Source organism: Chionomys nivalis, chromosome 9 (assembly GCF_950005125.1).
Source record: "Chionomys nivalis chromosome 9, mChiNiv1.1, whole genome shotgun sequence".
NCBI classification, from domain to species: Eukaryota; Metazoa; Chordata; class Mammalia; order Rodentia; family Cricetidae; genus Chionomys; species Chionomys nivalis.
In genome coordinates, this window is record NC_080094.1 from 453,040 (window position 1) to 479,472 (window position 26,433).

Sequence of the window (26,433 nt, forward strand, 5' to 3'; positions counted from 1 at the left end):
AGAAACAGCCTCGAAAAACAAAAACGGAAAAGAAAAAAATTATTGTAATAGTGAAAATGGAAAATTGCAACCCAACTGTACAAGTATGCACATTCAAATGGAATATAGCCATTAAAGTGCATACAAAATAGCTGGGTGGTGGTGCTGCATATCTTTAATCCCAGCACTCAGAGGCAGGCGGATCTCTGAGTTTGAAGTTAGCCTGGTCTACATAATAAGTTCCAGGACAGCTAGGACTACACAGTGAAACCTTGTCTTGAAAACAAACAAATAAACAAACAAACAAAAAGCATATATAAAATACTTGTAGGGGAAAAAAGGCTACAAAACACACACACATAACTGCTTGTGACAGCTCTTCAGTCGACTGCAAAAGCATGATGTTTAAGAAAATTACAACTTCACAATTAAATGAGCCAATCTTTTTTATTTGTTTTTATTCTTTTTTGTCTGTTTGTTTTGTTTGTTTTTGAAGACAGGGTTTCTCTGTATGGCCCTGGCTATTTTGGAACTTTTCATAGACCAGACTGGCCTTAAGCTCACAGACATCTGTTGTGAAAGAGTATTTATTTAACCATGTAAAGATGTATTGCTGTTTCAACTTGCCGGCGTAAGGCACATGATTGGTCTAATAAAAAGCGGAATGGCCATAACTAGGCAGAAGAGGGATAGGTGGGCAGAGAGAAAAGGGGAGCCAGCCAGTCATTTGGGGGGGCCAGACAGACAGGAGGAAGCAGGAAAGCAGGATGGACAGTAAGTATATATATGAGGTAAGTGAGCCTTGGGGCAGCATATAGATTAATAGAAATGGGTTAATTTAAATTAAAAAAAAATAACTAGAAATAAGCTTAAATAAGGTCAAGCATTCATAATTAACCTTGTGTCATGATTTGGGAGCTGGGAGTCCAAGAAAGCCTGCTATAGATATCCAACTGCCTCTGCCTCCTCAGTGTTGGGATTGAAGGTGTGCACAACTATGCCAAGCTAGCAAGCCAACCTTTAAGAGAGCATTTGGCAGGAAGTTATCTGACAAATACGAGCAGTAGTTAAGAATTTGAGGGGGCCCAGGCGGTGGTGGTGCATGCCTTTAACCCCAGCACTCAGGAGGCAGAGGCAGGTAGGTCTCTGAGTTCAAGGTCAATCTAGTCTACAGAGTAAGTTCCAAGAACAGGCACCAAAGCGACACAGAGAAACCCTGTCTTTAAAAAAAGAAAAAAAATTCTTTTTGAGGGGGTTTTCATATTTGCCTTTGATGTTAAGGACTTTATCTTATCCCTTCATTTAACTAAGGCATCCTACCCTCAAGCTGAGTCTTCAAATATGGCTGTTCTCTGCTAGTACGAGCCCCTCAAATGTGCCCTGGTTCTACCCATCCCACTCATTCCAGAACACCATACTCAAAAGACCTTCATCACACCTCATTTTATTAGAGCCAAAGTTACTTGCAGGAACACATCTTCCTCAAGAAGTGCAACTCTTGAGAACTGGGTCCATGAACATAATCATGTACCCACAAAGTCTGGCAAGCAGTCTCTTATCCACTGATTAATTTAAGGTATCTGCTTAATGATTGGAGTGCACTGAATTGTCTTCCAATATAACCTAGGACAAATACTGAATTTCTAGTTCAGATCCAGTTGCTGCCCGGCTGTCTGAACTTGCCCAGTGTGAGAGCCACTCACTGCCCATACCACTCAGTCCTCCTGATCAGGCCAACAATTCCAATTTACCCTGTTCACTAAGCACTTAGGAGTCTTCAATTACTCATTATTTCACATGACCCCGCACCTGCAGAAACAGGATCATACCTCTTAAGAGTGGTTGTGCCATGGAGTGACAGTCTTCTCTTAGTAGGGCTTAAGAATGCTGGTTTTGGGCGGGCGGTGGTGGCGCACGCCTTTAATCCCAGCACTCGGGAGGCAGAGGCAGGTGGATCCCTGTGAGTTCAAGACCAGCCTGGTCTACAGAGCTAGTTCCAGGACAGGCTCCAAAGCCAGAGAAACCCTGTCTCAAAAAAAAAAAAAAAAAAAAAAAAGAATGAAGAATGCTGGTCTTCCCAATGCCCACTTCTGCCAGGTGAGCTCCTGGTATGACCAAGACTCACAGCAAAAGCCAGCAAAAATGCTGTGAACAGCCGGGCGGTGGTGGCGCACGCCTTTAATCCCAGCACTTGGGAGGCAGAGGCAGGCGGATCTCTGTGAGTTCGAGACCAGCCTGGTCTACAGAGCTAGTTCCAGGATAGGCTCCAAAACCACAGTGAAACCCTGTCTCGAAAACCAAAAAAAAAAAAAAATGCTGTGAACAAAAAGGCCCCTTCAGTGGAACCAATCTTGATAAAAAACTGCAAGCACCTTAACTGCATGCCTGGCATGCATCCCTGGTCTCATTCAGAGATGCAGCTTCTATACAATTCGCTCCCTTTATATGCACACCAAAGACTTGTAATTTGTACATGACTGTCTCCTGTTTGCCCCCGTTCAAAGCAAGGAATCGTGTGCATTTACTCCTCAACTCTTTTGTCATTATCCTAAAAGATACACCAAACTAATGGATGTGGATTTTCCTCCAAAGGAATGCTTTATTAACAAGTTTCCTGTTATTCTTGAAGGAAGATACATCATTGACCTGCACTCCTGTCGCCCACCTCTTCACACAACTGCTTTAACCCTGAAAGAGAAGACATCACGATATCTCTTCTTCAACTCCCCAGTTCCTCACCTTTCCTTGTTTTGTATGGTATAGTATTCTAAGGGTATCCGAAGAAACCAAGGTACTTGATAATCAAAGGATACATCACACCGCATCAAACCAGACACGAAAATGGAAAGACCCCACCTCACCCCAGGAGTGCAGAGATATGCACACAACAAAGTCTTTGCCCTGCTAAGAGCCACTAAGGCACAGTGCTGCCCCTCCCTCCAGACCATGCCTCCCAACAGCTAGGGCCCTGGCGTTGAGAGGATGTAGAATGTGGCAATTGGAGGCAGGAGAAGAAAACTTAGAAAGAAATCTTTGTAGCTCCTGAGAAAAGATGACAGCAGAGTTCTGGCTGAATGAAAACCACATCCCCTAGGTGACCTGCAGGGTTGATTCTGCCTCTTATTTATTCTTTGTGTCATGGGCAGGCAGGCAGGTACTACGGACCAGAGCCCTGCTCGCTGTCAGCAGAGCAACACTATGCAGGGTACATGTCATTAAAATGCCAGAGACTGAGACTTTTTTCTTTCTCTCTGCCCTCCTGACCCACAGCACAAGAGCCTTGGTGGGCCAGACTGGAAAGCTACTGGGAAATACCATTCTTCAAAAGAACCAAGTTTTGCATACCAGGAGAAAGTGTTAGAGAAATAAAATGCACTAACTGGTACTGGCAGAGTATGAGATGGGACAGAGATAAAACTCTACATAGTACCCATAACCCATTAAAGACCCCTCATTTATAGGGATATAAAAGACTATAAACAAATAAAGCATAAGGCAATGTAAGGCTTGAATGCAAAGAAATATTCAATAATGAGGCTAAAGTTGTTTTGCCTCACTTTTTTCTATTTAATTTTTGAAAAGTCCATCACATTTTAAAAAATAGTGGATCTGCTTCTGTCACAGCCAGGTTGTTCTCTAAGAATGAAGCGATTGCTTACGTTTCCTTTCTGGGGCCTCAGAAAATAAGAGAACTCTCTCATTTCTCAAATGATGCAGTATGATCTTCTGAGCTATGGGGAGGAGGGCAGGCAATACCCCTGACAACTCTTCCCTCAGCATCCCAGTGAGACCGCCAAAAAGAACGTGGGCCCTTGTCCACTTCCTGTGGCCCTGGAAAGGAAAGGAGTGATCTGCTTCATCTATGAACTTTAGTGTAAAACATTTATGCACAAGACTGTTCTCTAATTCATGCCAAGGCAGCAGCCACATCTGCACGTAGATGGGTATGACTGTCTTCAAAACCAGTTTTTCACTGGCCCTGGCCGGTTGCTCTGTCATGCAGAGTTGCAGCTGTGATGATGAGGGTGTGCTTCTGTATTCTGTGGATGATAAGCTAGGACGAGCTTAGAAAGGGGCATGATCCGGTAATGGCTGGTCACCACTTCCAGGTGAGGAAGGGAGGTTATCGCTGCCATTCTCTCTGCTACCCACAACCTTAGACTATAGAAAAAACAGAGAAAGTAAACCTAAGACACAACAGAAAGCAGAATAGGTCCAGGGACCATGTTCAACTCTCTACACAGGTTTATGCAACATGAACACTAGTCAGCAATGAAAAGAAATGAGTCAATGACATAAAACAGTCTGTATAGGTTTCCTAAGAATTATACATTGTGGTGTTTAGAAAAACATTCATACCGTGTGGTTCCACTAGATTGATTACATTCTGTATATTAAGAAACATGTACCTGGGAGAAGGAGCTGGAGAGATGGCTGATTGATCAAAACTATTTGTTACCCTTGGAAAGGATTCAGGTTCAGTTCCCAACACCCACATAGTGGCCCACAACTGCCTTTTTCTGACCTCCACAAAACCAGGCATGTACAAAGTACATATACACACTTACAAGCAAAACACAATTTTTTTTTGAGACAGGGTATATTTTATATCAATGTATGTCCTGGAATTTTCTATGTAGACCAGTCTGGCCTAGAATTCACAGAGATTTGCCTGCTCCTGCCTCCCAGCTGCTGGGATTAAACATTCTGCTTTTGTGTGCACAGTATATATGAGTGCATGTGGACACAAAAGGTTGACATTAGATATTTTTCTTCACATTACTTACTAAAGCAGATTATCTCAATGAATCCTGAGTTGAGTGACTTAGCTAATCTAACTAGGTAGCTTGCTCTGAAGACACCCTGGCACTAACTCCAGAATTTTGTGGAATTATAGGTGGGTTACCACACCTATCTGAATTTTCATGTTAGGGATTTAGGTTTCCAGTTCTTGGGCCATCAAGAATGGCCTCAGCAGGTAAAGTTTCTTGCCACTGAGCCTGACCACCTGAGTAAAAGGAGAGACAGGTTTCCTTCTGACCTCTACATGTATGCCAAGGCATATATACACACCCTCCCCCAAATACATTTTACAAGAGAGAACTGAATTTGAGTTATCACTCTTGTGCTGTCACTGAGGAGTCATCTCTACAACCGAAGAGACTTTCTTGAAAGGATAAAATTATAGAGCTGAAGAACAGATTAGGGGATGAAAAGGCAAAGAAAAAGATGGGTATGACCAAAGAGGCACTGATAAATACGTTTTAGCTGGGTTTGATGGCTACATTTATAATCCTAGAACTCAGGAGGCAGAGGCAGGTGAACTGACTTCAAGACCAGCCTAGTCTACATAGTGAATTCCAGGCCAGCCAGGACTGTTATACAATGAGACCCTGTCTCAAAATTAAAAAATCAGAAACAAACAAAAACACACTGTTTTGTATCCAGAGACTTTACCCAAGTTCTGTAGTATGTTATTACTTCAGGAACAACATGAAAGGTACAAAAGACCTCTACATGAGTTCCTGTAGTAACAGTCCTCAATAATAAAGAAGTTGATTCAGTAGATCACACCCACGCTTCAAGAAAACAGACAGCCCAGGAATAGTTACCTTTATGGTCCCTACTCGGTCTTCAAAAGACTTGAAGGTTGCAGAGTTCCTTTAAAGAGATAAGGGAGATAATGGCGTGAAAAGGTGTTTTGTTACCTCACCCTCCTCAAGTTGAAGGACCTAGGGCTAGGACTATGCCCACCTTCTAAACTCTCCCCATGAAAATGGGACACAACAGAAAAGAGCAGTCACCCTGCAGACTCTACACAGGGTAATTTTGAGTGTTTTACGGTTGGGTCCAGATGTCCCAACCATACATTTACATTTAAGAGTACTGTAAACCCCTGACTACAGTGTGCAGGATCCCTGCTCTAATCTAAGCAGACAGCCCTGATTAAGCTCAGATGCAGCTCAGTGGGGTCCTCAAGCACTGAAAAAATAAAAGACATTCTTGGGTGTCCCCATTATCATAAATCATGCAGTCAGTTCCCACATTTTAGGAAATCACTGGAATCAACACACCCAGAGTACAAGTAAGCATCAATCTAAGAAAACCACCTCTTGGTCATATTATCATCTTTTTTTTTTCCTTTCTTTTCTTTTTTGTGTTGGGATGAGAAGTCTTGGAGTCCTTCAAGTATATCTTCAGACAAACCACATAAAAGGAAAATCACAGTTTTGGAATAATAGAGGGTAGGAAGACAGAAGAGAAAGGTCTTCACACACTAAGACACAACAATTTTCCTAACAAGGATGGACTTTGCTGAGGCACTATGCTTGGTCAAACAGGTGGGAAGCAACAGACTATACTAGAGATGGTCCTGCTGGGCTGAGAATGAGGTCTCCAGAGATCCATGTGCCAGCCTTGCTAACCCTCTCTGCTGAAACCACAGGCCCCCAGAGCTAGAGCCTGCAAAGCTAAGTCTGGGTCAAAGGTTCACAGAATGGTTCTCCTCTGGAGGCCTCAAAAGAAGTTTCCTTCCCATGAGCTCTTCCTTGCCAGCCAACAGACAGTTTTTAGCTGAGAGGAAGCTGCCAGGAAAATGAAGACACATGGATTGGGGGGGACATAGAAGTACAAGGTATGACTGGTATTGCTGCCCACCCCCACCCAGAGACATTTCTGGAGAAATGGAAGCAGGAATACATTACCTCATGGTCGGCATACTTATCGAGTGGCGGATGGAGTAGCTGCTGCTTGGAAGCATGGTGAAAGCAGAGAAGGAAGCAGGAATTAGCCTGTGGTGCCAGATCAGCCCACACTTGCCAGCTTAAGATCATATATAAGAAGAGGCAAGACTCTCCCAGCACCAGGGTGAGCTACTGACCCTCTCTTCCAGCTCCAAGGGTTTCTAATGCTGCCTTTGCTGAGCAGTGTGGCACTGATCAGGAAGAGCATTAAAACAGGAAAACTGAAACTGGCAGGGTATATTAGTCCTACCACTAGGGAGGCAGAGGCAGGCAAATCTCTGAATTCAAGTCCAGCCTGCACATAATAGGATTGAGAAGACAAGGTGCAGGGTTGGTATTTCCTCCTATGTGCAAATGCTTATTTTCAGGCATAAACTTAGGTATGGACATTTACCACTAATGTTAGGTCAGTCACTTTTATTGACCCAGAAATATGCAGTCCAGTCAGGTCCAGATGAGGCGCTCATAGGGGATAGTCATATAGACCATGCCTTGTGAGCAAGTAGCTGCCTACTGGTACCATCCTGAGGCAAAGGGGGCTTCCACTGTACTGGCTTTCCTACTTTCACCCAACAAAGCCTCCCATAGGCCTACCGGAGTCCACCTTGCCCTAATGCAGGTGTGTCCATAGGTCATGTCCAAGGTCACCTTACCTAAAGGAGTGTGAGAACGAATGAGCCCTGAAAGATAGCAGCAGGAGAAAAGAAGAAAGACAGCATTATTAAGCAAGGGAGGCCAATACCATACAAGACCCCCAACAGAAGCCCTATGTCCCTCTGTTCAAAATCTGGAAGGTTAAGTAGGGTTAGCATGTGAGAAGACACTCTGTGAATGCCTCTTCAGTGCTTAAACTGATAGGAACAGCAGACAGAATACATAGCTCCATCCTGACTCCACAAAAAGCAAATAAGAAATCTGGCAACCATGTGGTTCATGGCACTGTATTTCTGAGCACGGTTACGTGTATAATAATACAAACAATTACAGGTGAAAGGACAGAGAGCAAAGAGAGGTCTAAAGAAAATACCTGAGACATAAGTAGCCCAGTGAGTAAAGACTTGAGATATGACACAGTGAGCCAGCCAGGCTGGGTCAACACTTCATGTCACGGAGCACCTTGCATTCTCTGAAAGCTAAACAGGAACCCACGCACCATAAGATGACCTAGAACATACTAGAGGCTAAGCACTAAGGTTCTAGGCTGCATCACAAAGGCCAACCTAGAACATGCAAGTCCAAGGGCCGCTGCTTACAAGGTAGAACATAGCTGGCGACTCCTCCCCCTCTAAGCTGCTGGACTCTATGGGTGGCCTTGAGCAGAGGCTACTCCCAACACAGAAGGAGCCACTGAAGAACGCGGTCATCAGTCTGTAAGTTTAAGTAGGGTCATCAAGCCTACTTCCTACTTCCAGTTTCCCATCTCAAGTGGAGGGTATATCAGAGGTGCCTGGAGCTTCAATGGCTCTAGGACTGGTCCACCATGGACAGAGACATCCATCTGCTCCTCCTAACTCATGATATTAGTTTCCTGAGGCCAATGGGCATTCTCAAGAAACTATTAGCATGATAAACCTGGGCCTCAGAAACCACTGTGATTATTTGTGAGATGACGGAACTCTGCTATGGACCAGAGAGATCAGAGTTCATAACACTAATATGAACACCAACAAATATGTTCTCTTCCACAGGGGAAGACACACAGTAAACAGGAAGCCCTTTGGGCACTGTGAAAACAACACCACTACCCAACTGGAGAGAACCAGTTTCACTGACCTTGTTCTGAAAACCCTCCTGATCACTGTGGTTGGTCCACACAAGCCATAACAGTGAGACCAGACAATGCTATGCCAGCATTACTGCCACAGGAGCACTGCTAACTGCCTGCCATAGTCCTAAGGCTACATACCACGGGGTCAATAGCAGATCCCAGTTCTCTGAAAAGAAAATAGGAACTTTATTTCTTTTCCAACAAGGAGAAGAAATAACACAGGATCATGATTTATGCTCCCAAAGAAAGGCAGGCCATATAAAAAACAGCTCAATCAAAATAGCTAAACATAGCTTTTAATTCCAGCAATTCAGAGGCAGAGGCAGGCAGCTCTCCATAACTTTAATACCAGCCTGGTCTACAGAGCAAGTTCCAGGACAGCCAGGGCTACACAAGAGAAACCCTGTCTCCAAAAAACAAACAAAAAAACCAAAAAGATTAGCCGGGCGGTGGTGGCGCACGCCTTTAATCCCAGCACTTGGGAGGCAGAGGCAGGCGGATCTCTGTGAGTTCGAGACCAGCCTGGTCTAAAAGAGCTAGTTCCAGGACAGGCTCCAAAACCACAGAGAAACCCTGTCTCGAAAAACCAAAAAAAAAAAAAAAAAAAAAAACCCAAAAAGATGGCTAAACAGGTTAGACATGGTATCCAACACTTCAGTACAATACTTAGGAGATAGAGGCAGGTGGATCTCTGTGGGTTTGAGACCAGTCTGATCCACAAGAGTGAGTTCAAGGCCAGATACGTATACACTGTGAGATTCTATCTCAAAGAAAGAAAAAAAGATGGCTCAAGAGCCACTTCCATCAACACTAACACCCTATCAGGTATCTACCAAGAATGCTCTGAACACACTAAAAAAGGAGTAAAAGCTCAGAGTACCTCATACCTATAATCCCCACATTTGGAAAGCTGATGGAATAAATTACCATGAGTTCAAGACCAGCTTGGATTGCAGAGTGAGGAACTATCTCAAAAGGACAACAAAAATGCTAACACACAGAGTGGGAACACCTTAAATGAGCTAGCAACCTATTTTTCAGGAAGAACAGGATGGTAGTTCCTGGGAGTTGGCCAGGATACCAGTGGTATAACCAGCAACTACCCACCACTAGACATAGCACCTCATCGTTCAAGAAGTCCCAAGCTGATCCTAAGGACGACAACATGTCACCTGCCCTAACAGACACCCCATTCCATCATCACTCCAAGGCCACATCACTGCTTTGCAAAAGAGCTACAGGGAAAAAGAGACTAGTGACCTTTCTTTCCCCAAGGAATAAATAAACGGCCAAAGACAAACAACATAAGTCAGAGGAATTCCCACAAACAAAAGTCTATAGGTAGATTGGTAGGTTATCATGGGGGTCCCTATGTTATGTGTCTGAACCCTTGACTTGAAACAGGTTTCCACTTGAAACTGCTTACCTCATGTCTCCAAGCTTCCTACTGATGGCAGAGCCCATGGTAGACAAGGCAGCAGATGTCTTCTGTCCTGCCTGTGAAAGGGTTTCTTGGGTCTTCTTGTAGCTGGGAAAAAGACACACCACTTAGATTAACTACAAAGCAAGGGCAGTAATAGATCATCACCAAAGAAACCAAGTGTGTAGAGAACACCCATGGGAAAACCAGGGTAAACATTCACTGGGTGGTGGGGGCCTTGCTCCCTGGGCCTCTACAGTGATGATCTACTCCAGTTCCTCAACTTCCAGTTCATCTAAACCTGACCTGAGACTTTGCCATTCTCTTGTTTTCTTATGATACTTCTGACTGCTCAGGGAGCCAAAAACTGCTGGCTATAGAGAAAACAGAGCACAGACATGCTGGGCCTGGCAGCACTTCGGGCAGGCAATACTGCAGCAGCAAACAAAGTTCTCAGCTTCTGATCAAGCCAATTCAAGCTCAAAGTTTCCCCTTCCAATTCCCACATAAATAGTCATCTGAGACAAGAAGGCACAAGCTGAAGAGCATTCATGAAGGACGTCCCCAGTTTGGGTTAGTACCTGTGCAGTGCCTTCATTACACTGAAGAGCCCTCTGATTTCCAGCACTTTCTACACGATATTCTTCCAGAATGTGAACATCCCTTGCTCATGCTCTTCTACTGTGTATGGGCAGCCGTGGCCCACAGCAAAGACCATCAGTCCCATCTCCCCCCATTCCCTATGTTGCTTATTCACATATACACACATCGCACTGAGACACAGCTCTACAGCCTTAACCCAATGGGATGAATGTCATTATGGTCAGAGATACTAAGGAGTTTATCATAAGAATCTTGCTTCTGCTGCAGAGCAAGTTCTAGAACAGGCTCCAAAGCTACAGAGAAACCCTGTCTCAACGCCTCCCCAAAAAAGAATATTGTTTCCCTGTTGGCTCTGCTACCACATAAAAGACACAGCAGTTTCAAAAACAAAGACCATAACCAAATAACCAAATGCCTCATTCAAAACCTTTAGGTTATAGCTCCTCATTGAATGGAGCTGGGGAACTTGAAGCTGAGCCAGGAGTAGATCAAGACTCGTGAGGCTGCTCAGTATCACCATGGCTACCTAAAGAACTTCTCTCCAGCATACCTGGCAAAGCTTGAAGTTAGGGTATCAGTAACTGGCTTTCCAAACCCTTCCTGACCCTAACTCCTTTAGGAGGTCTGGTAAGAGCACCTGCCAATCCATAGGTTAAAGACAGGTCTGATGACCCACAAAGGCCCTGCAGCCTCCTCCTGAGCCTACACAAACCCAAGTTACATAGCATTTTCCTACCAAAGCCAGGGAAGTGAGAAGCAAGATTTCTGTAAGTACACTTCACTGAAAACAAAGTTTTTTTTTTTTTTTTTTTTTTGGTTTTTCGAGACAGGGTTTCTCTGTGGCTTTGGAGCCTGTCCTGGAACTAGCTCTGTAGACCAGGCTGGTCTCGAACTCACAGAGATCCGCCTGCCTCTGCCTCCCAAGTGCTGGGATTAAAGGCGTGCGCCACCACCGCCCGGCTCAAAGTGTTTCTTTAAAACATCAAGTTCAAGGTGATTAAGGACTGCAGCACTTATTTGCAGAAATATAAATTCAAGTAACTACTACCTAGAAAAGGGGAGCGGGGCAGCAGAAAAAAGGCAGAGGCTGAAAGAAAGAGAGAAACACAAACATACTCCAGTCAGTCCGTCATGATAGCACAGCCTATAATCCCGGCACTTGGGAGGCTAAAGGAGAACAATGAAAAGTCTGAAGCCAGACTAAACTGCATAGCAAAACCTTATTTCAAAAAAGGAAGCAAAAGAAGAAGGAAGAGAGGGAAGGAAGGAAGGCATGTCATAAGGTCATCACCCAGGTCCATCGCTGCAGGCAAACTGTGCCAGCCTCATATACCCAGACAAACATACTCCTTGGTAATCTGGGAATCATTACATGTCATGCATATTGGGGAAGCTAAGCTCAGAAAGTGATAGCTAGAAAGCAGAGACAGACAACTAGCTAGAGAGTACTGTGCTATGCTGCTTGAGACTTAGACCTCTTAGAACGCTGGTTCTCAACCTGTGGGTCAAGACTATTTTTGGAGGGCCTTTTCATAGGAGTCTTGTACCAGATATTCTGCAAATCAGATAGTTATATTATGATTCAGAACAGTAGCAAAATTACAGGTATGAAGTAGCAACAAAAATAATTTTATGGTTGGGGGTCACCAACATTAGGAAGGTTAGAAACCACTGTCTTAGAACAACATAGAGGGTTGGAGAGATGGCTGAGGTTAAGAGGTTAACTGCCCTTCCAGAGGTCCTGAGTTCAATTCCTAGCAGCCATACGATAGCTCAAAAACACCTATAATGCGAGCTGATGCCCTCTTGTGGCATGCAAGCATACATGCAGCAGGCAGAGCACCCTATACACAATAAATAAACCTTTAAAAAAAAAAAGAACCTAGAACAAGCTGGGTGGTGGAGGGACACACCTTTAATCCCAGCACTCAAAGAGGCAGAGGCAGGTGGATTTCTGTGAGCTTGAAGCCAGTTTGGTTGGTCTACAGAGTAAGTTCCAGGACAACCAGAGCTACACAGAGAAACCCTGTCTCAAAAAACAGAACAAACAAAAAGACTAAAATGAAGAAGGTGGAGGAGGAGGAGGAAGACGACGACGACGAAGAAGAACCTAGACCAGGCATGTGTCTGTCAGCAATGGTGGATGTACTTTCCCTGCCCTTTCAGAGTCTTCTTTTTGAGGCTAACCTCATTTTCTTAGGCTTACCAGAGGATACCATTCCCTGTCCACAGTAACTAATTCTCATAATATTCGCACCTGGGCAACCTTGTTAGGCTGCAAAATTAGAAGCAGGGACTTCTCTGTCAACTTACCCTGATTGACACTAACTGTAGCCCAAAGAACACAAAGTAAAACATGAACCAACTAGTAACTACACAGTTAAGTGGTACACTATACCTATAAAAAGAAAGCAATAAAGTTTCATGGCCCTCAGAATATGGATGCTCCTTATACACAAATGACGTGCTGTGTTAAGTGCAGTACGACTTTCCCATGGCTATACACAGAGGGGCAGACACTCATGCCTAATGAGCCCCATGTTGTTCCAGTCCTCCCGCATGCTACTGGCTAAAAGGAAAATACAAACACATGGGTCAAGAAGGTCAGGAAGCTTGTATATATGACCTTCCTCTGTGAAACTGATAGGCAGAGTCAATCCTGCCAGCAATCCAGTTCCTAAATTCTGGTCAAGGTAGGCACTAGCTTCTTCTTCTGGAAAACACCAAATGGTAGATGACGCCGGTGCAATGGGAGGACTGGGAGGACCAGGAGGCCCAGGATTAGGAGGATTCAACAGTGGTTGTGGTCGAGGCTGAGGCCAAGGCGCAGGGCTCCCAGAGGTAAAGCCGAAGACAAGGAGTGGATCCCCGTCACCAAGCTGGGCCGCCTGGTCAAGGACATAAAGATCAAGTCCGTAGAGGAGATCTACCTCTTCTCCCTGCCCATTAAGGAACTGGAGATTATTGATTTTTTTTTCTGGGAGCATCCCTAAAGGATGAGGTTCTGAAGATCATGCCAGGGCAGAAGCAGACTAGGGCAGTAGACCAGGTTCAAGGCTTTTGTTGCTACTGGGGACTACAACGGTCATGCTGGTCTCAGTGTTAAGTGTTCCAAGGAGGTAGCCAGTGCCATCTGAGGGGCCATCTTGACCAAGCTTTCCATTGTCCCTGTGTGGAGAGGCTACTGGGGGAACAAGATTGGCAAGTCCCACACTGTTCCATGCAAAGTGACAGGCTGCTGTGGCTCTGTGTTTGTGCGTCTCATCCCTGCTCCCAGAGGCACTGTCACAGTCTCTGTTCCTGTGCCCAAGAAGCTACTGCTGATGGCCGGTATTGATGACTGCTACACATCAGCCAGGGGCTGCACTGCCACCCTGGGCAACTTTGCCAAGGCCACCTTTGATGACCCCCGACCTCTGGAAAGAGACTGTGTTTACCAAGTCTCCTTATCAGGAAGTCACTGACCATCTTGTGAAAACCCACACCAGTGTCTCTGTTCAGAGGACCCAGGCTCTAGCTGTGGCCACCACATAAGGGTTTTTATACAAGAAAAATAAAAATTGAATCAAGTCTGTTTAAAAAAAAAGATAGGAGCCAGGCGGTGGTGGCGCACGCCTTTAATCCCAGCACTTGGGAGGCAGAGGCAGGTGAATCTCTGTGAGTTCGAGACCAGCCTGGTCTACAAGAGCTAGTTCCAGGACAGGCTCCAAAGCCACAGAGAAACCCTGTCTCGAAAAACAAAAAACAAAAAAAAAGATAGGCACTAACCTAGTAGAGGATAAAAAGAAGTGGCATCTTTAGTCCTATTCCCATTACCCTGATTTCTCAATGCAGAATGCCTCCATCTTAGGAATCACTGCTAACAGCTCTTCCCCGAAAAGATGGGGCAAAACCCCAGAAAGCCTCTGCCAGAGGAAGTTGGAATGGATGTTTCATAAACTACACTTCCACACAAAGCCATAGATTTCTCTGGGAGATATCAGAATCCCATGTATTTGTTGTGAGTTCTTTGAGAAACTATTCGAGATGGCATACCAGACAACTCTATGTCAGGCAATTTTTCGAACACAATGAATACACATTTCTCACAAGACTACCTTCACATTGAATCTGCATTATGAGCCTGTCTACCTGTCTAGGTCTCTAGCAAAACAGATGACAGTGTCTCCACCTAGGGAATATATGATTCCAGCAAACTGTTCAGTTCAGCCCTAAAGATAATTGTCAGTACCCTAGGAAAGCTAAGGTAACAACTGAATGTTGAACCAAAGAAAACCAGAGCTTTCTATACCTGATTGCTTCCCATATGACATCAGACCTTAAGGCCCTTCATACACAGGGAACTAAGGAGGTCCCCAATCACCTTTAAGATAAGCTCATCAGAATTTCCTTCAGGAAAAAAAAAAAAGAATTTCCTTCAGGTCAAACATGGAAAGACTTCTCCCCTAAGTGTTAAAGTAATCATGTCATCATTTCCTTCTAAAAGGAAACTATTCTCTGGCAGTCAAATCCTGCCAGAAACCATCTCTTGAAGTCTGATTAAATCATGCATCAATCCAGCAAAGATATTATAATCAGAGTAGTACACAGGTAAATGACATCATTACCTAGATTAAGTATCCCAAAACAACAGACGTCACTAAATTGAACTTTGACAGACATACAAGGGCCTTCCTCAAATAAGTTATGCTCTCCTGATATTTTATGAGGCTGACAGTGCAGCTCCTCCAGACCACAGAACTTCATGAACCCACCAATATGTGACACCATTACTCCCATCCAAGAGTCTCTCACACACCAACAGCTGGAGGTGAATCTGGGGTAGAGCGCAGGAAGACAAGCACAAAAATCTACCACCACCAACAGGTCAGATGACATCAATCACCATGTCACTGCCACAAGTCAGGGTATATTTAATGTTCAGAGACAATGCCCACTCACTTCAGGAACCTCATATAAGCAGGCAGAGAATTTTAAGCATGGTCTGGTGACTGAATAGATTTCTCTAACTACTGTATACTCTATCCTTCAGGTGTTTAAAACATCCTTTAATTATTAAGTTGGGAAGAGAACAATAGTTAGCAAGCACTGAAAGACAGTTTGTGCCAAGGGTGCACAGCTTCCCTGTCCCAGCAAGACCGAGAGAAGAGCGAGGAAGGACACTGACAGCGTGGGCACTCACAGGTCAGACTGGGTCACTTTCTCATTCCACTCTCCAAGTTTCTCAGACGTTTTCACATAGCTAGAAACAGAAAGTCTGTAATGAATATCTGGAACGATTCCAACCCAGGCTTCAGGCTGCATGTAAGACTCCAAGAAGACAGAAGACTCCTGCTATGCAGCCCACCCAAACAGTCTAGAGCCACTACCACACCTGTGTGTAGGCCCAGGGTTAGCTAGGACTCTATAAGACAGAGATGAGCATGCCCTCTTCCAATCACAACACAGGAGCACCTGGTCGTTTAAGAGCAAAAGGCTCCTGGGAAGGGCACAGTCCATAGTCCCTGCCTGCTCTGACAGGTACCACGAGACTGGACCCAAAGTCCTCAATACCCTACTACAGAAATGGGATTTCTAGAGGTGAAATTTACAAAGTATAAATGCTTCTTTAGTAAAAAGCTTCTGGAGACGTCCACAAAGCAATGCTGTAACAGGAGAAACATGGACATAAATATGGTAAACTCTCACCAGATTCTGAGAGCTCAGTGACATGTGAGACTGGTACCCACGTCTAAGGACTTCATTGGTGCTCTGACCAATTTGGACCCAGGGGAAACATTTTCTACTTGAACACCTAGCTAAGTCCACGCACCTTTTCAAACACATGCAGATTTCATCCTCTGAGTAAACACAGGCACAATCCCTAAGAACTCAAGTCTTCTGGTCCCCTATTCCCAGCAGTCTCATTTAATACTGATTGTTGTAGAGTGTCTCATTCCCCAGCACTCATACACTCCATCCAAGAAAGAGAGGCACTTCCTTAGCCAAAGGAACATCCCCACTGTGCCACAGTGGGAGTGGTACCTACGCAGTAGAGACCTGCACATCATGCCAGCTCCTAGACAGGTTCTGCTTCAGCTCCCCTAAAGGAGAAAGGCCCAGCCTCCTTTTCAGCTCTCCACAGTGCCTCTCTTTGGCTGCCAGGACCTGGCGCAGAGTGACAATTTCTTCTTCCACCTGTAAAAGAAGCAGGGCTGGGGATATAGCTCAGTTGGTAGAGTGCTTGCCTTGTGTATATGAGGCCGAATTAGAATCCCAGCACCACGAGAAAAAAAAAATGTAGTTGACATAAGAGGCTATGACTACTACAGGATATGACCATCAAACATCCTTACCCATGTTATAATGAGACTTTCTTAGAAGTTTGCACTTACAGAAACAGTTTGTCTTAAAAAAAAAAAAAAAAAAAAGCATACCCAACGGCAGCTCGTCTGCCTTTAACTGGCATCAGCACCCTGACTGCTAGTCGGTTGTTCTCCAGGACTGCCATCCACTCTTCCCATTTCCCCTAAGTCTCAAGACAACCAAACGAGCCCTATCAGAGCGTGCGCTCTCTCTCTTTTGTTTGGAGACAGGGTTTCTCTGTGTAGCCCTGGCCTTCAGAACTCAATGTAGAGATCCACCTGTCTCTGCCTCTCAAGTGCTGGGGATTATAGGCATGTGCCACCACTGCCCAGCAAGAAAGAGTCTTAATAAGAAGAACCTGAAATTTTAAAAGAAAAGTAACTTCTGTAAAGAAAACTTTGAAGCTTTCCCACAACAGAATATGTTCCCAATATTTTTAGTCCCAGTATAAACAGCTACACTGAAAACGAATTTTTCAGTCAAGCATGATGGTGCAGTCCTATAGTCCCAGGAAACAAATCATCCTGGACCCTGCTTGGGAATGAGACCCTTATCAAAAAGATAATAAAAAGGAAAATGAACTGGGTGTTGGTGGTGCATACCTTTAATCCCAGTACTCGGGGTGGAGAGGCTATCAGAACTCTGTGAGTTTGAGGCCAGCACGGTCTACAGAGTGCGTTACAGTACAGTCAGAGCTGTTAAATAGAAAACTGTCTTGAAAAAAAAAAAAAAAAGAAAAAGGAACAAAAGTAAATATGGTGCCACTTGCCCGTGATCCCAGCACTTAGAAGAGAGGGTTATGAATTGAGACCAACCTCAAACAAACTAAAACAAAAAAGACCCAGTGAATACAGATTCATGAGGTCTTAGAAATGACTTTCAAGTGTGAATATCTGCAAATAGTATACTTGGAGACATTATTGTGTAGACATCATCTTCACAGAGCACCTAGTATTTCCAGACAGACAGACGTGGTGAAATGAGATCAGGCCCTGTCTCCTCTCGCAGGTGATTCAAGTCCACTTTAGAACTAGGCACATACAAAGAGATAACCCAGCAGACAGAGAACAGGTAACACCCCAGCAATACGGTCACAGGATAAATTGTTCTACTTTCAGCACAACCCAAAAGGACTCATGACTACTCCAGAACAGGAAATAAAACCAAGGCACCTTAGCAAGCTCAGCCCGGAGCCCTTCTTCCTCCACCTCTGTCAGGCCCTCTACAGCTGGGGTCCGGGGAGCCACACCTGGGTCGACAGGGACATCAGTCATAAAATCAGACAGCACACCTTTGTTAGGAGAATTCAGGTTGATATCTGTCAGAGACAAAAAATGAAGTCAAGAAATGTCAAGTAAGTTGTTACTCTACTAGGAAAAATGCAAGAATAGAAGGAAATAGGTGGCCGAAAAAGGCAGAACAATGGAAACTAGAAATACCTCTAAAAGCCTAAGATGATCTGGGTATTGGATGGAGAACAGCTACTTCTTGGGCACTTGAGATGCAAACCCAATACCACCTGCACTGCTGGAGTACAAGAAACACTAGCTAAGGCCGGGCAGTGGTGGCGCATGCCTTTAATCCCAGCACTTGGGAGGCAGAGGTAGGCGGATCTCTGTGAGTTCGAGACCAGCCTGGTCTACAAGAGCTAGTTCCAGGACAGGCTCCAAAGCCACAGAGAAACCCTATCTCGAAAAACCAAAAAAAAAAAAAAAAAAAAAAAAGAAACACTAGCTAAGGCAGCCAAACCATAGTTCTCATTTCCTTTGTGAAATACTACCTTCTACAGCAGGAAACCCTACTTCAAAGAAAGCAGTCCAATCTAATAAATCTTCGAATTTTGGGTTTTTTTTTTTGAGTGAAGAAAGTAAATATAGCGTTATTACTTTCCATTCAACTCAGGAAAGGCTAACGGTTACATGCATGGAATACATGCTAGTCATCCAGCCCCAGGAAGGAATCGGCAAAACGAAAAATCACCTTTAATTCCATCCTTGATCCTCTCACAAACAGGAGACTGCCATATGTACAAAGATAGGAAAAAGTACATTCTTCCACACACCTCTAATACTAGCTTCTTCAAATTTTTCAATTTTTTTTTTTTTTTTGGTTTTTTTCGAGACAGGGTTTCTCTGTAGCTTTGGTGCCCGTCCCGGAACTAGCTCTTGTAGACCAGGCTGGTCTCAAACTCACAGAGATCCGCCTGCCTCTGCCTCCCAAATGCTGGGATTAAAGGCATGTGCTACCACCGCCCGGCTGCTTCTTCAAGTTCTTGCAGTCACCATTTTAACTTCACATTAGCACATCTTCCTATCTGCACAAATATCTTGGAAGGGACCACATAAAGAAAGCCATTCTTTTTTTTTTTTTTTTTTTAAGAAAGCCATTCTTATCGAGCATAGTGGCCTCACATCTATAATCCTAGCACCTAGAGGGCAGAGGCAGGCAAACCTCTGTGAGTTCAAGGCCAGCCTGGTCAAAAGCACAGAACAGAAAGGAAAACATCGTTAATCACACGTAAGTTTGTCAACTACACAAATTCTAAAATCTACTAAATATAAATTGAAAACGTTAAAAAAACTAGATGTTCTACTCAGCAGTAGCTGGTAACATCTTTTTTTTTTTTTTTTTTTTTGCTTTTTCGAGACAGGGTTTCTCTGTGGTTTTGGAGCCTGTCCTGGAACTAGCTCTTGTAGACCAGGCTGGTCTCGAACTCACAGAGATCCGCCTGCCTCTGCCTCCCAAGTGCTGGGATTAAAGGCATGCGCCACCACCGCCCGGCGGTAACATCTTTTTTTAAAGGTTTTGTTTGTTTGTTTTTTCAAAACAAAGTTTTTCTAAAGTAGCTCTGGCTGTCTGTCCGGGATCTCACTCTGTAGATCAGACTGGCCTCAAAGATCCACCTGCCTCTGTCTTCCTAGTACTGGGATTAAAGGAGTGCGCCACCATGGCCCAACTCTTTTTTTTTTTTTTTTTTAAGTAACTGACTTTGTTTGTTTCATGCAAGTAGCTTATGAAATTCTATTTATTTATGGAACAGGAGAGATTGCTCAGTGGCTAAGAGCACTTGTTGCTCTTCCAAAGACTTTAGTTCAATTCCCAGCACCCACACAGTAGCTCACAACCACCTGTCACTTCAGTTCCCAAGGGTCCAATGTCCTCTTCTGACCTCCACGGGCAGCAGGCACACAAGGTATACAGACATACACAGACAAAATACAAACCTAAGATAAAAATAAGTAAAATATTTTGATTTTAGATTTTGAGGCTAACGTGGTTACAGAGCTAAAGCCAGGACAGTCAGGGCTACACAGAGAAACCCTGTCTGGAAAAAGAAACAAAAAACATGTCTTCTCACATGACTCTTAACTTGTGTCAGGTTGACATGGAAACTAGCCAGCACACAAAGGAACCAAGTTTCATGTGAACCTGGCTGGGAAATGGTTGTGTTTACTATCTGTTGAGGATGCCAGTGGTTTCAAATTTGTGCTCTCTTCCTCACCCCCCTCATCTCTGTTTTCCTTTTCATCCTGGTGCCAGGCTAGAACCTCGGTCTCACACCAACTAGGGAAAGGTTTTTACCACCGTTGTGTAAATTATTTCCTCTGAAATTCAAAGACTCCATCCTGCAGGGAAAGCTCCTTCAGCAGGAAGGCAAACAACTCAAAAGCTTCAGAAAATCCTTGAAACTAACTAGATTTACTAAGGCCCTCCCTGCCAGAATCAACAATAAAAGCTGAAAGTCCCTCAGAGACAAGTGAAACTTAGCTGCAAAGAAGATTCTCAGGGGAGAAAGGTTGCAAAGAAAACTCTTGAGACAAGGGCAGCTGCCTGGAAGAAGCAGAAATCAGGACAAAGCTGGAAAAGATTTAGACTAACTGAGGCTCCTGGAAAGAAAACTCCATGAGAATGCCCAAAGCTCAGTGAATTTGCAAACACCCATCAAAGTAGGAAAACATCCAGAGTATCCAGCATGTATAAGAACCCAGAAATTCTGCCTGGGAGTCGGGGAAAGGAGATTCGCCTTTAATCCTAGCAATTTGGAATGCAGAGGCAGGTGGATCTCTGAGTTTGAGGCCAGCATGGTCTACAGAGCGACTTCCAGGACAGCCAAAGAAACGCAGAGAAACTGTCTCAAAGAACAAAACAAAACAAAACAAAACAAAACAAAAAAACATTCTAATGCTTAGGTAATGTGTCGGTGCAGGTTAAACTGGAGAAAAGCTTTTTGAGTTTAGCTAATGTAAGCGTGAGTAAGCACCCCCACTTGTATACCATCTTCTTAAGATTTTAGTCTGAGTCTGAGCTACACTTCTCAGTGTCTGTTTTGGCAACAGATCTGTTCTGGGTGTGCCCTGACTCACTCTACCCTTCTCCCATGAGGCAACCTCTTAAGTAAGTAACAGTGGCGTTACCACCCAAGGGGCGCTACTCTAAACACAAGGATGGTTGCACCGCCCCTTCCCTGTAGAGAGCCGCCCACAACACCTCGGCTAGTAGAGGCCAACACCAGATGGGGTATTCCTAGGGACCCGGCGAAAGATAGAGGGCCGCAAGTGGCGGGAGGCACAGGGAGAATGTCTGGAGTTAGCAAACTCTAGGAACCGGCAGGGCGCCGAGGAAGGCCGCTTCAGGGCGATCCCAGGGGAGGCCCAGGCGCCGTGGCAAGACAGAACCCACACCACGACCATCAGGAACCTTGAGGTCAAGGGCCTGTCGGCCGAAGAGAGGCCGTGAATCGGACCCGCAGAGGCTGAGAGGACCGAGGGGCCGAGCCGCGACTGCCGGAATGCGACGCAGCCCATGCCCTTCTGCTGGTACCTTGGCTGGCGGAGTCCATATTCGGGTGACAGCTGGGCCGTAGCTGGCGTCGGAGCGAGGGTCGTAAGCCCTGCAGGAGCCAAGGTCTGAGTACTGGAACCTGGCAGCCGCGTACACGCGAGCCCGTGGAACTGTCGGGCCGCAGCAGTATTACGTAATCAGCGCCGCGCCGCCTTACTTCCGCTTGGGCTTGGACCCCGCCTTCTTCCCGGCCCTCGCTCAAGTGGTGTCCAATGAGAACGTCCTCTGGCCTTACGTAAGACTAATCATTCAATTTTAGAGCTCCAAACTACGGCGAAGCGGGAAGTAATTCTTCCAGGCTGGTTTAGCCAGTGAGATTCCTGGGTAAAAAGGCCAGAGCAGCCGAAGCTCGAGGGACGGTTCGTTTTTTTTTTTTCACTGTACGCTTCACCCCATCATGTCCTCGGCTACCCACGAGCCCCTCAACCGAGCACCTCGGCGGGTCAAACTCAGGCCTGTTCACCCCCCAGCCCGCAATCAACCTCTCCCTGCCTCCGATAATTTCTTTTAGTTTTTGATTTTTGATTTTTGATACAGCTGACTACGTGGACAAAGATGACCTTGAATTTAACAACCCTCCAACCTCCACCTCCCTAGTGCTAGGATTACAGGAGTGAGCTATCACAGCCGATTTAGACCGTACTGAGGATCGAGAATCCAGAACTTAATGCATGCTAAGCAAGCACTCTACGAATTAAGTTGTATTTGCAGCCTCTTTATGAAGACATTTTTATTGTCTGGGGGTTGCAGTAAAAATAGAGAAAGCGCGATTCATCCTCTTGCCCTGCAGGCGCCGCTCTCTCCAGACGGAGGCGTCTGGTACTGGAAGAGTTCACAGAGCCCCGAACACAGCAGGGGCCGGTGGACCCTCCCAGTAACTGAAGCCCAGTCCTGTGCACGTACCAAAGTGTTTTCTCTCTTTTCACAGCGCTGGCGCCTCCTCCCAGTTTTCAGGTGAGCAAACTGAGGCTAAAGTAATTTTCCAAAGATCCCTCCAGAGTTTTGACGTTCTTGTGGTGTTAGTGTGTCAACACTAACAGGAGAAAGTTCCTCCAACTTCAGATGAAGGAGCTGTGACCACTGGGCAGCTGTCTACTCTCGCGGTTTCTTTTGGCCTTTAGTTTCCTGGAAGAAAGGTCCTTAAATGATAGTCCCCCTCTTCCAGAACTGAGTCTCCTACAAAGTTGAACTTCCCTGTAAGCAGCTTTCTGGAAGTTCCTGGAAGCTTCCCATTACCCCTCCCTTCTCTGCCTTCTCTGGCTCTTCTCCCTACAGGTGTCTTCTCTCTCTCTCTCTCTTTTTTTTTTTTTTTTGGTTTTTTTTTTTCGAGACAGGGTTTCTCTGTGGCTTTGGAGCCTGTCCTGGAACTAGCTCTTGTAGACCAGGCTGGTCTCGAACTCACAGAGATTCACCTGTCTCTGCCTCCCAAGTGCTGGGATTAAAGGCGTGCGCCACCACCGCCCGGCTTACAGGTGTCTTCTTGCACAGGACTGGGTGCTTCACTGATTATGACAGTATCCTGTTCAGGGATATCCATTAATATAGCTTCTTCATTTACTGTCTTGATTAACCCAGCCTGGTCGGCCCCTGTCCACAGGGCTGGAAATGGCATGAACAGTCAGTAGTCTCTGCTCCATATAATGAGAACAGGACAGATAGTGGTGAGCTGAAGACTTGCTCTGTTTTGCAGGGTTTTGTTTGTTTGTTTGTTTTGTTTTGTGGGGGTCGGAGGAGGTTGAGACAAGGTTTTTCTGTATAACGCTGTCCTGGAACTCCCTCCATAGAACAGGCTGTCCTCAAACTCACAGAGATCCATCTGCCCATCTCCCAAATGCTGGGATTAAAGGCATGTACCACCATGCCCATCTTCTGCTTTTCATTCTTTTTTTCGAGACAGGGTTTCTCTGTGTTGCTTTGGAGCCTGTCCTGGAACTAGCTCTTGTAGACCAGACTCGTCTCAAACTCACAGAGATCCGCCTGCCTCTGCTTCCCAAGTGCTGGGATTAAAGGCATGCACCACCACCGCCTGGCTGCTTTTCATTCTTGAGCCATGAACAAGGCCCAGACCTAACTCAGGTCTGACCCAAGTAACAAGCAATCATTCAGGATATCTAAGATCCAGGGTACCCTGTGTGCTATTACTCTAAGTCTATGGCCCCTCTATGGGTCTCTCTTCATAGAACGGAAATGAGAAGGGGCACTGTAACTGCTGAGATCTGCTAGCAAGGAGGTCCTACAAGTATTAGTAGTGGCCGGTACTCCTTGCTTTTTCTTTTTTCTCTCTCTCTCTCTTTCTCTCTCTCTCTCTCTTTCTCTCTCTCTCTCTTCGTTTTTACAAATAGGGTTTCTCTGTTTAGCTTTGGCTGTCCTGGAACTCATTCTGTAGAGCAGACTGGCCCTGAAACTCACAGGGATCCGCCTGCCTCTGTCTCTTGAGTGCTGGGATTAAAGGCGTGCGCCACCACCGCCCAGCTAGTATTTTCCTTTCACTAGGAACTACTTGAATATTTAGCTGGTGTCCTCTTCTCAGGAGCTACCCTCCAGTCCAAGCCATGTGAAAGGCATCCCCGGTAGCCCCACAGCCTCCCTGGCCTCCCACTATCAGACATCACATTACCAAAAATTGGGTCAGGTTTCACCTTTACATTCCTTCAAGAACTAGACACAGGCATTCATGTGTGGGAGGAAGAGAAAGGAGAGAAGTGGCGGAGAACAGAAAAAAAGTGAAGACAAGTACAGTCCAATATATACTTGCCCACTCTCTCAGACACCAAAATCCCCAGTCGGGCCAGCTTTTCTGTAGGGGTGTAAGGAGAGGAACAGTTGGTGGGAGCTGAAAGGTGTAAACTGCCCAAATTCGCGAGTCCCATAAACAATAGCTACAGTTCCCAGGGCAATTGAAAGTCCTCAGGCTCCAGTGGGCTGCAGTGTGTTGCCTCCAAGTTTTTGAGGTGCTTGCGTGCTAGGAACAGTGCAAGCTGCCGGCGCCGCCGGGCACTCAGGTCTTGACCCACAAGCCAGGGGAAAGTAGGTCCGTGTGGCCCCCAGGCCTCAGCATCATCCATCTCCTCCTGGCGGCGCTCACGATAAGAACGCAGCATTGCCAAGCACCACTCCTCATCAACGCGGTAGCGCGCATAGAATGCAGCTTCTTGAGCCAAGTTGCTGGTGCGCAGCCAACGGGTTACCACCGTGCGGCCCTCGCGGGCCATCACAGACGGATATCGGTGCTGTAGCAGGCGCAAGAGCAGCTCATTGCCACGGTTACCTTCCACGTCGCCCTCCCCTGGACAGGATGGCAGAGTAGCTACATGGTTCGAGGTGCTGACAACATCATCTTGGGTGCGTCTGAGCAACAGAACTGGGCCTGGGTAGCAGCATAACTGCTCAGCAACATTGAGATTGAAGTGCTCCCTTACAGTGCGTACCACCAGCCCCTTCCAACTGTGGGGCATGACCTTCAGCGCTAGTGGCACCAGATCATCAAAGGTGGCATCCAACACCAGTGCACCTAGTTCTGGGTAAGTCATAGCGGCCCAGGTGGCTGTGAAGCCTCCAATAGACCAGCCATAAACCACGACATGTGCTGGCGGGAAGTCCAGGCGGTGCAATGCATACTTGATGACCACATCCATTGCATTTGCATCATGTTGAGGAAAAGGTGCTCCTGTGCTGCCCCCGAAACCAGGGTGGTTCCAACCTAACACTGAGTATCCAGCCTCCAGAGGTGCGGACAGACAGCCCATCTCATAAAAGCCAGCATTGCCTTCACAACATATAACCAGTCGCAGACCACGGCCATGGCTGCCTGGATGCTTGCGACGATCCATGAACATCGTGTCAATCTCATTGCCATCGCAAGCCACCAGCTTGGCACGCCGTCCACGGTAGCGCTCCACTAGGCGCTCTTGGCCCTGCTGCAGTAGAGGCAATAGCGCGCGCGTCATCAAAAACATAGATCCAGGGTATACAAGCCAGCGGCCCAAGGAGTGGGCCAGCGCATAGCTGGCGAGTTGGCTGGGCAGCTCACGGATCTGCTGCAGGAGGCACTGTGCTTGGCTCCGAGCCCCACGTGGAGACCTTGTGAGTGTGTCCGCGCCCAGTGCTGCATCATGTAGCAGCCACACACCTGCTGCAGCTGCAGCACATGTCAAGGCTCGATGACTGCTGCCAGCGCCTGAGGCATGCACGTCATCCCAGCGGAAGTCCACCGGCCAGCCGCGGAAATTGTAAGTGTAGTTTGCTGTCAAGTAGATCTTGAACACGTGCACTAGTGCCTTCACAAAGCAGATGACACACATGGGCAGTGAAGCTCTGCCCTGTTCCTGCTAGCCCCAAGGCCAGAAGGCCCAGTCCAGGTAGTGGAATAGCAGCAGGAGATGCAGGCCCGGCCCAGCCGGCGGCTGCGGGAGCAGACGCCAAGCACGGCTTTCTGTTGGCATTACTCCTCTTGGTTAGCCCCAATGGCCATTGTGACCTGTGCCTTCCAGGGCTAAGGGAAATCTGTATCACTCTCAGTTTTGTGAGTCATTGTTGCTGGGGAAAGTGACACTCGGGTAACAGGCTCATAAAGGGTTTTAAGGCTTGGTGTATCTCAGGTTCTGTTCCACACCCTGGGACAAAACTTTAGGACCTCACAGGAGCTGCCTACCAAGTTTCTAGCACCTTTAGCTTTTCCTGCCTCCTCCACTGAAGATAGGAAACCAAAAAGGCCAGAAATGAACAGCCTTGAC

The 26,433-nt window shown here is 46.0% G+C and overlaps 2 protein-coding genes across 11 annotated transcripts; both read right to left on the reverse strand.

The window, feature by feature from the left end:
- Positions 1 to 2,160: 2,160 nt before the first annotated feature.
- On the reverse strand, positions 2,161 to 21,829 carry Tpd52l2 (TPD52 like 2). Of its 10 annotated transcripts, none has more exons than XM_057780490.1 (9): positions 21,680 to 21,829; positions 18,031 to 18,107; positions 16,542 to 16,690; positions 15,696 to 15,755; positions 9,917 to 10,018; positions 7,376 to 7,402; positions 6,684 to 6,725; positions 5,592 to 5,640; positions 2,164 to 4,140 (listed from the first exon to the last, which is right to left on the reverse strand). In XM_057780490.1, exons 1-9 carry the CDS (start codon positions 21,696 to 21,698, stop codon positions 4,045 to 4,047), a joined length of 621 nt encoding a protein of 206 aa, XP_057636473.1. In that variant the 5' UTR covers positions 21,699 to 21,829; the 3' UTR covers positions 2,164 to 4,044. The 10 variants fall into 10 exon arrangements, with proteins under 10 accessions (XP_057636479.1, XP_057636473.1, XP_057636475.1 ...); XM_057780486.1 differs by having other exon boundaries at positions 2,273 to 4,140; positions 18,031 to 18,176; XM_057780493.1 differs by having other exon boundaries at positions 2,279 to 2,667; positions 18,031 to 18,176.
- A 2,750-nt stretch (positions 21,830 to 24,579) lies between these two features.
- Abhd16b (abhydrolase domain containing 16B) lies at positions 24,580 to 26,001 on the reverse strand. Its single transcript, XM_057781803.1, has one exon. It carries the CDS (start codon positions 25,999 to 26,001, stop codon positions 24,580 to 24,582), a length of 1,422 nt encoding a protein of 473 aa, XP_057637786.1.
- Positions 26,002 to 26,433: the final 432 nt, after the last annotated feature.

Coding starts and splice junctions, on each gene's coding strand:
- Abhd16b (XM_057781803.1), bottom strand. CDS start 26,001: ATGTGTGTCATCTGCTTTGTGAAGGCACTAGTGCACGTGTTCAAGATC.
- Tpd52l2 (XM_057780486.1), bottom strand. Junction 16,691..18,030: donor TCCGGGCTGAGCTTGCTAAG/GTGCCTTGGTTT, acceptor CTTCTTTTACAG/GTGGAAGAAGAAATTGTCAC. Junction 5,641..6,683: donor ATAAGTATGCCGACCATGAG/GTAATGTATTCC, acceptor ATCTCTTTAAAG/GAACTCTGCAACCTTCAAGT.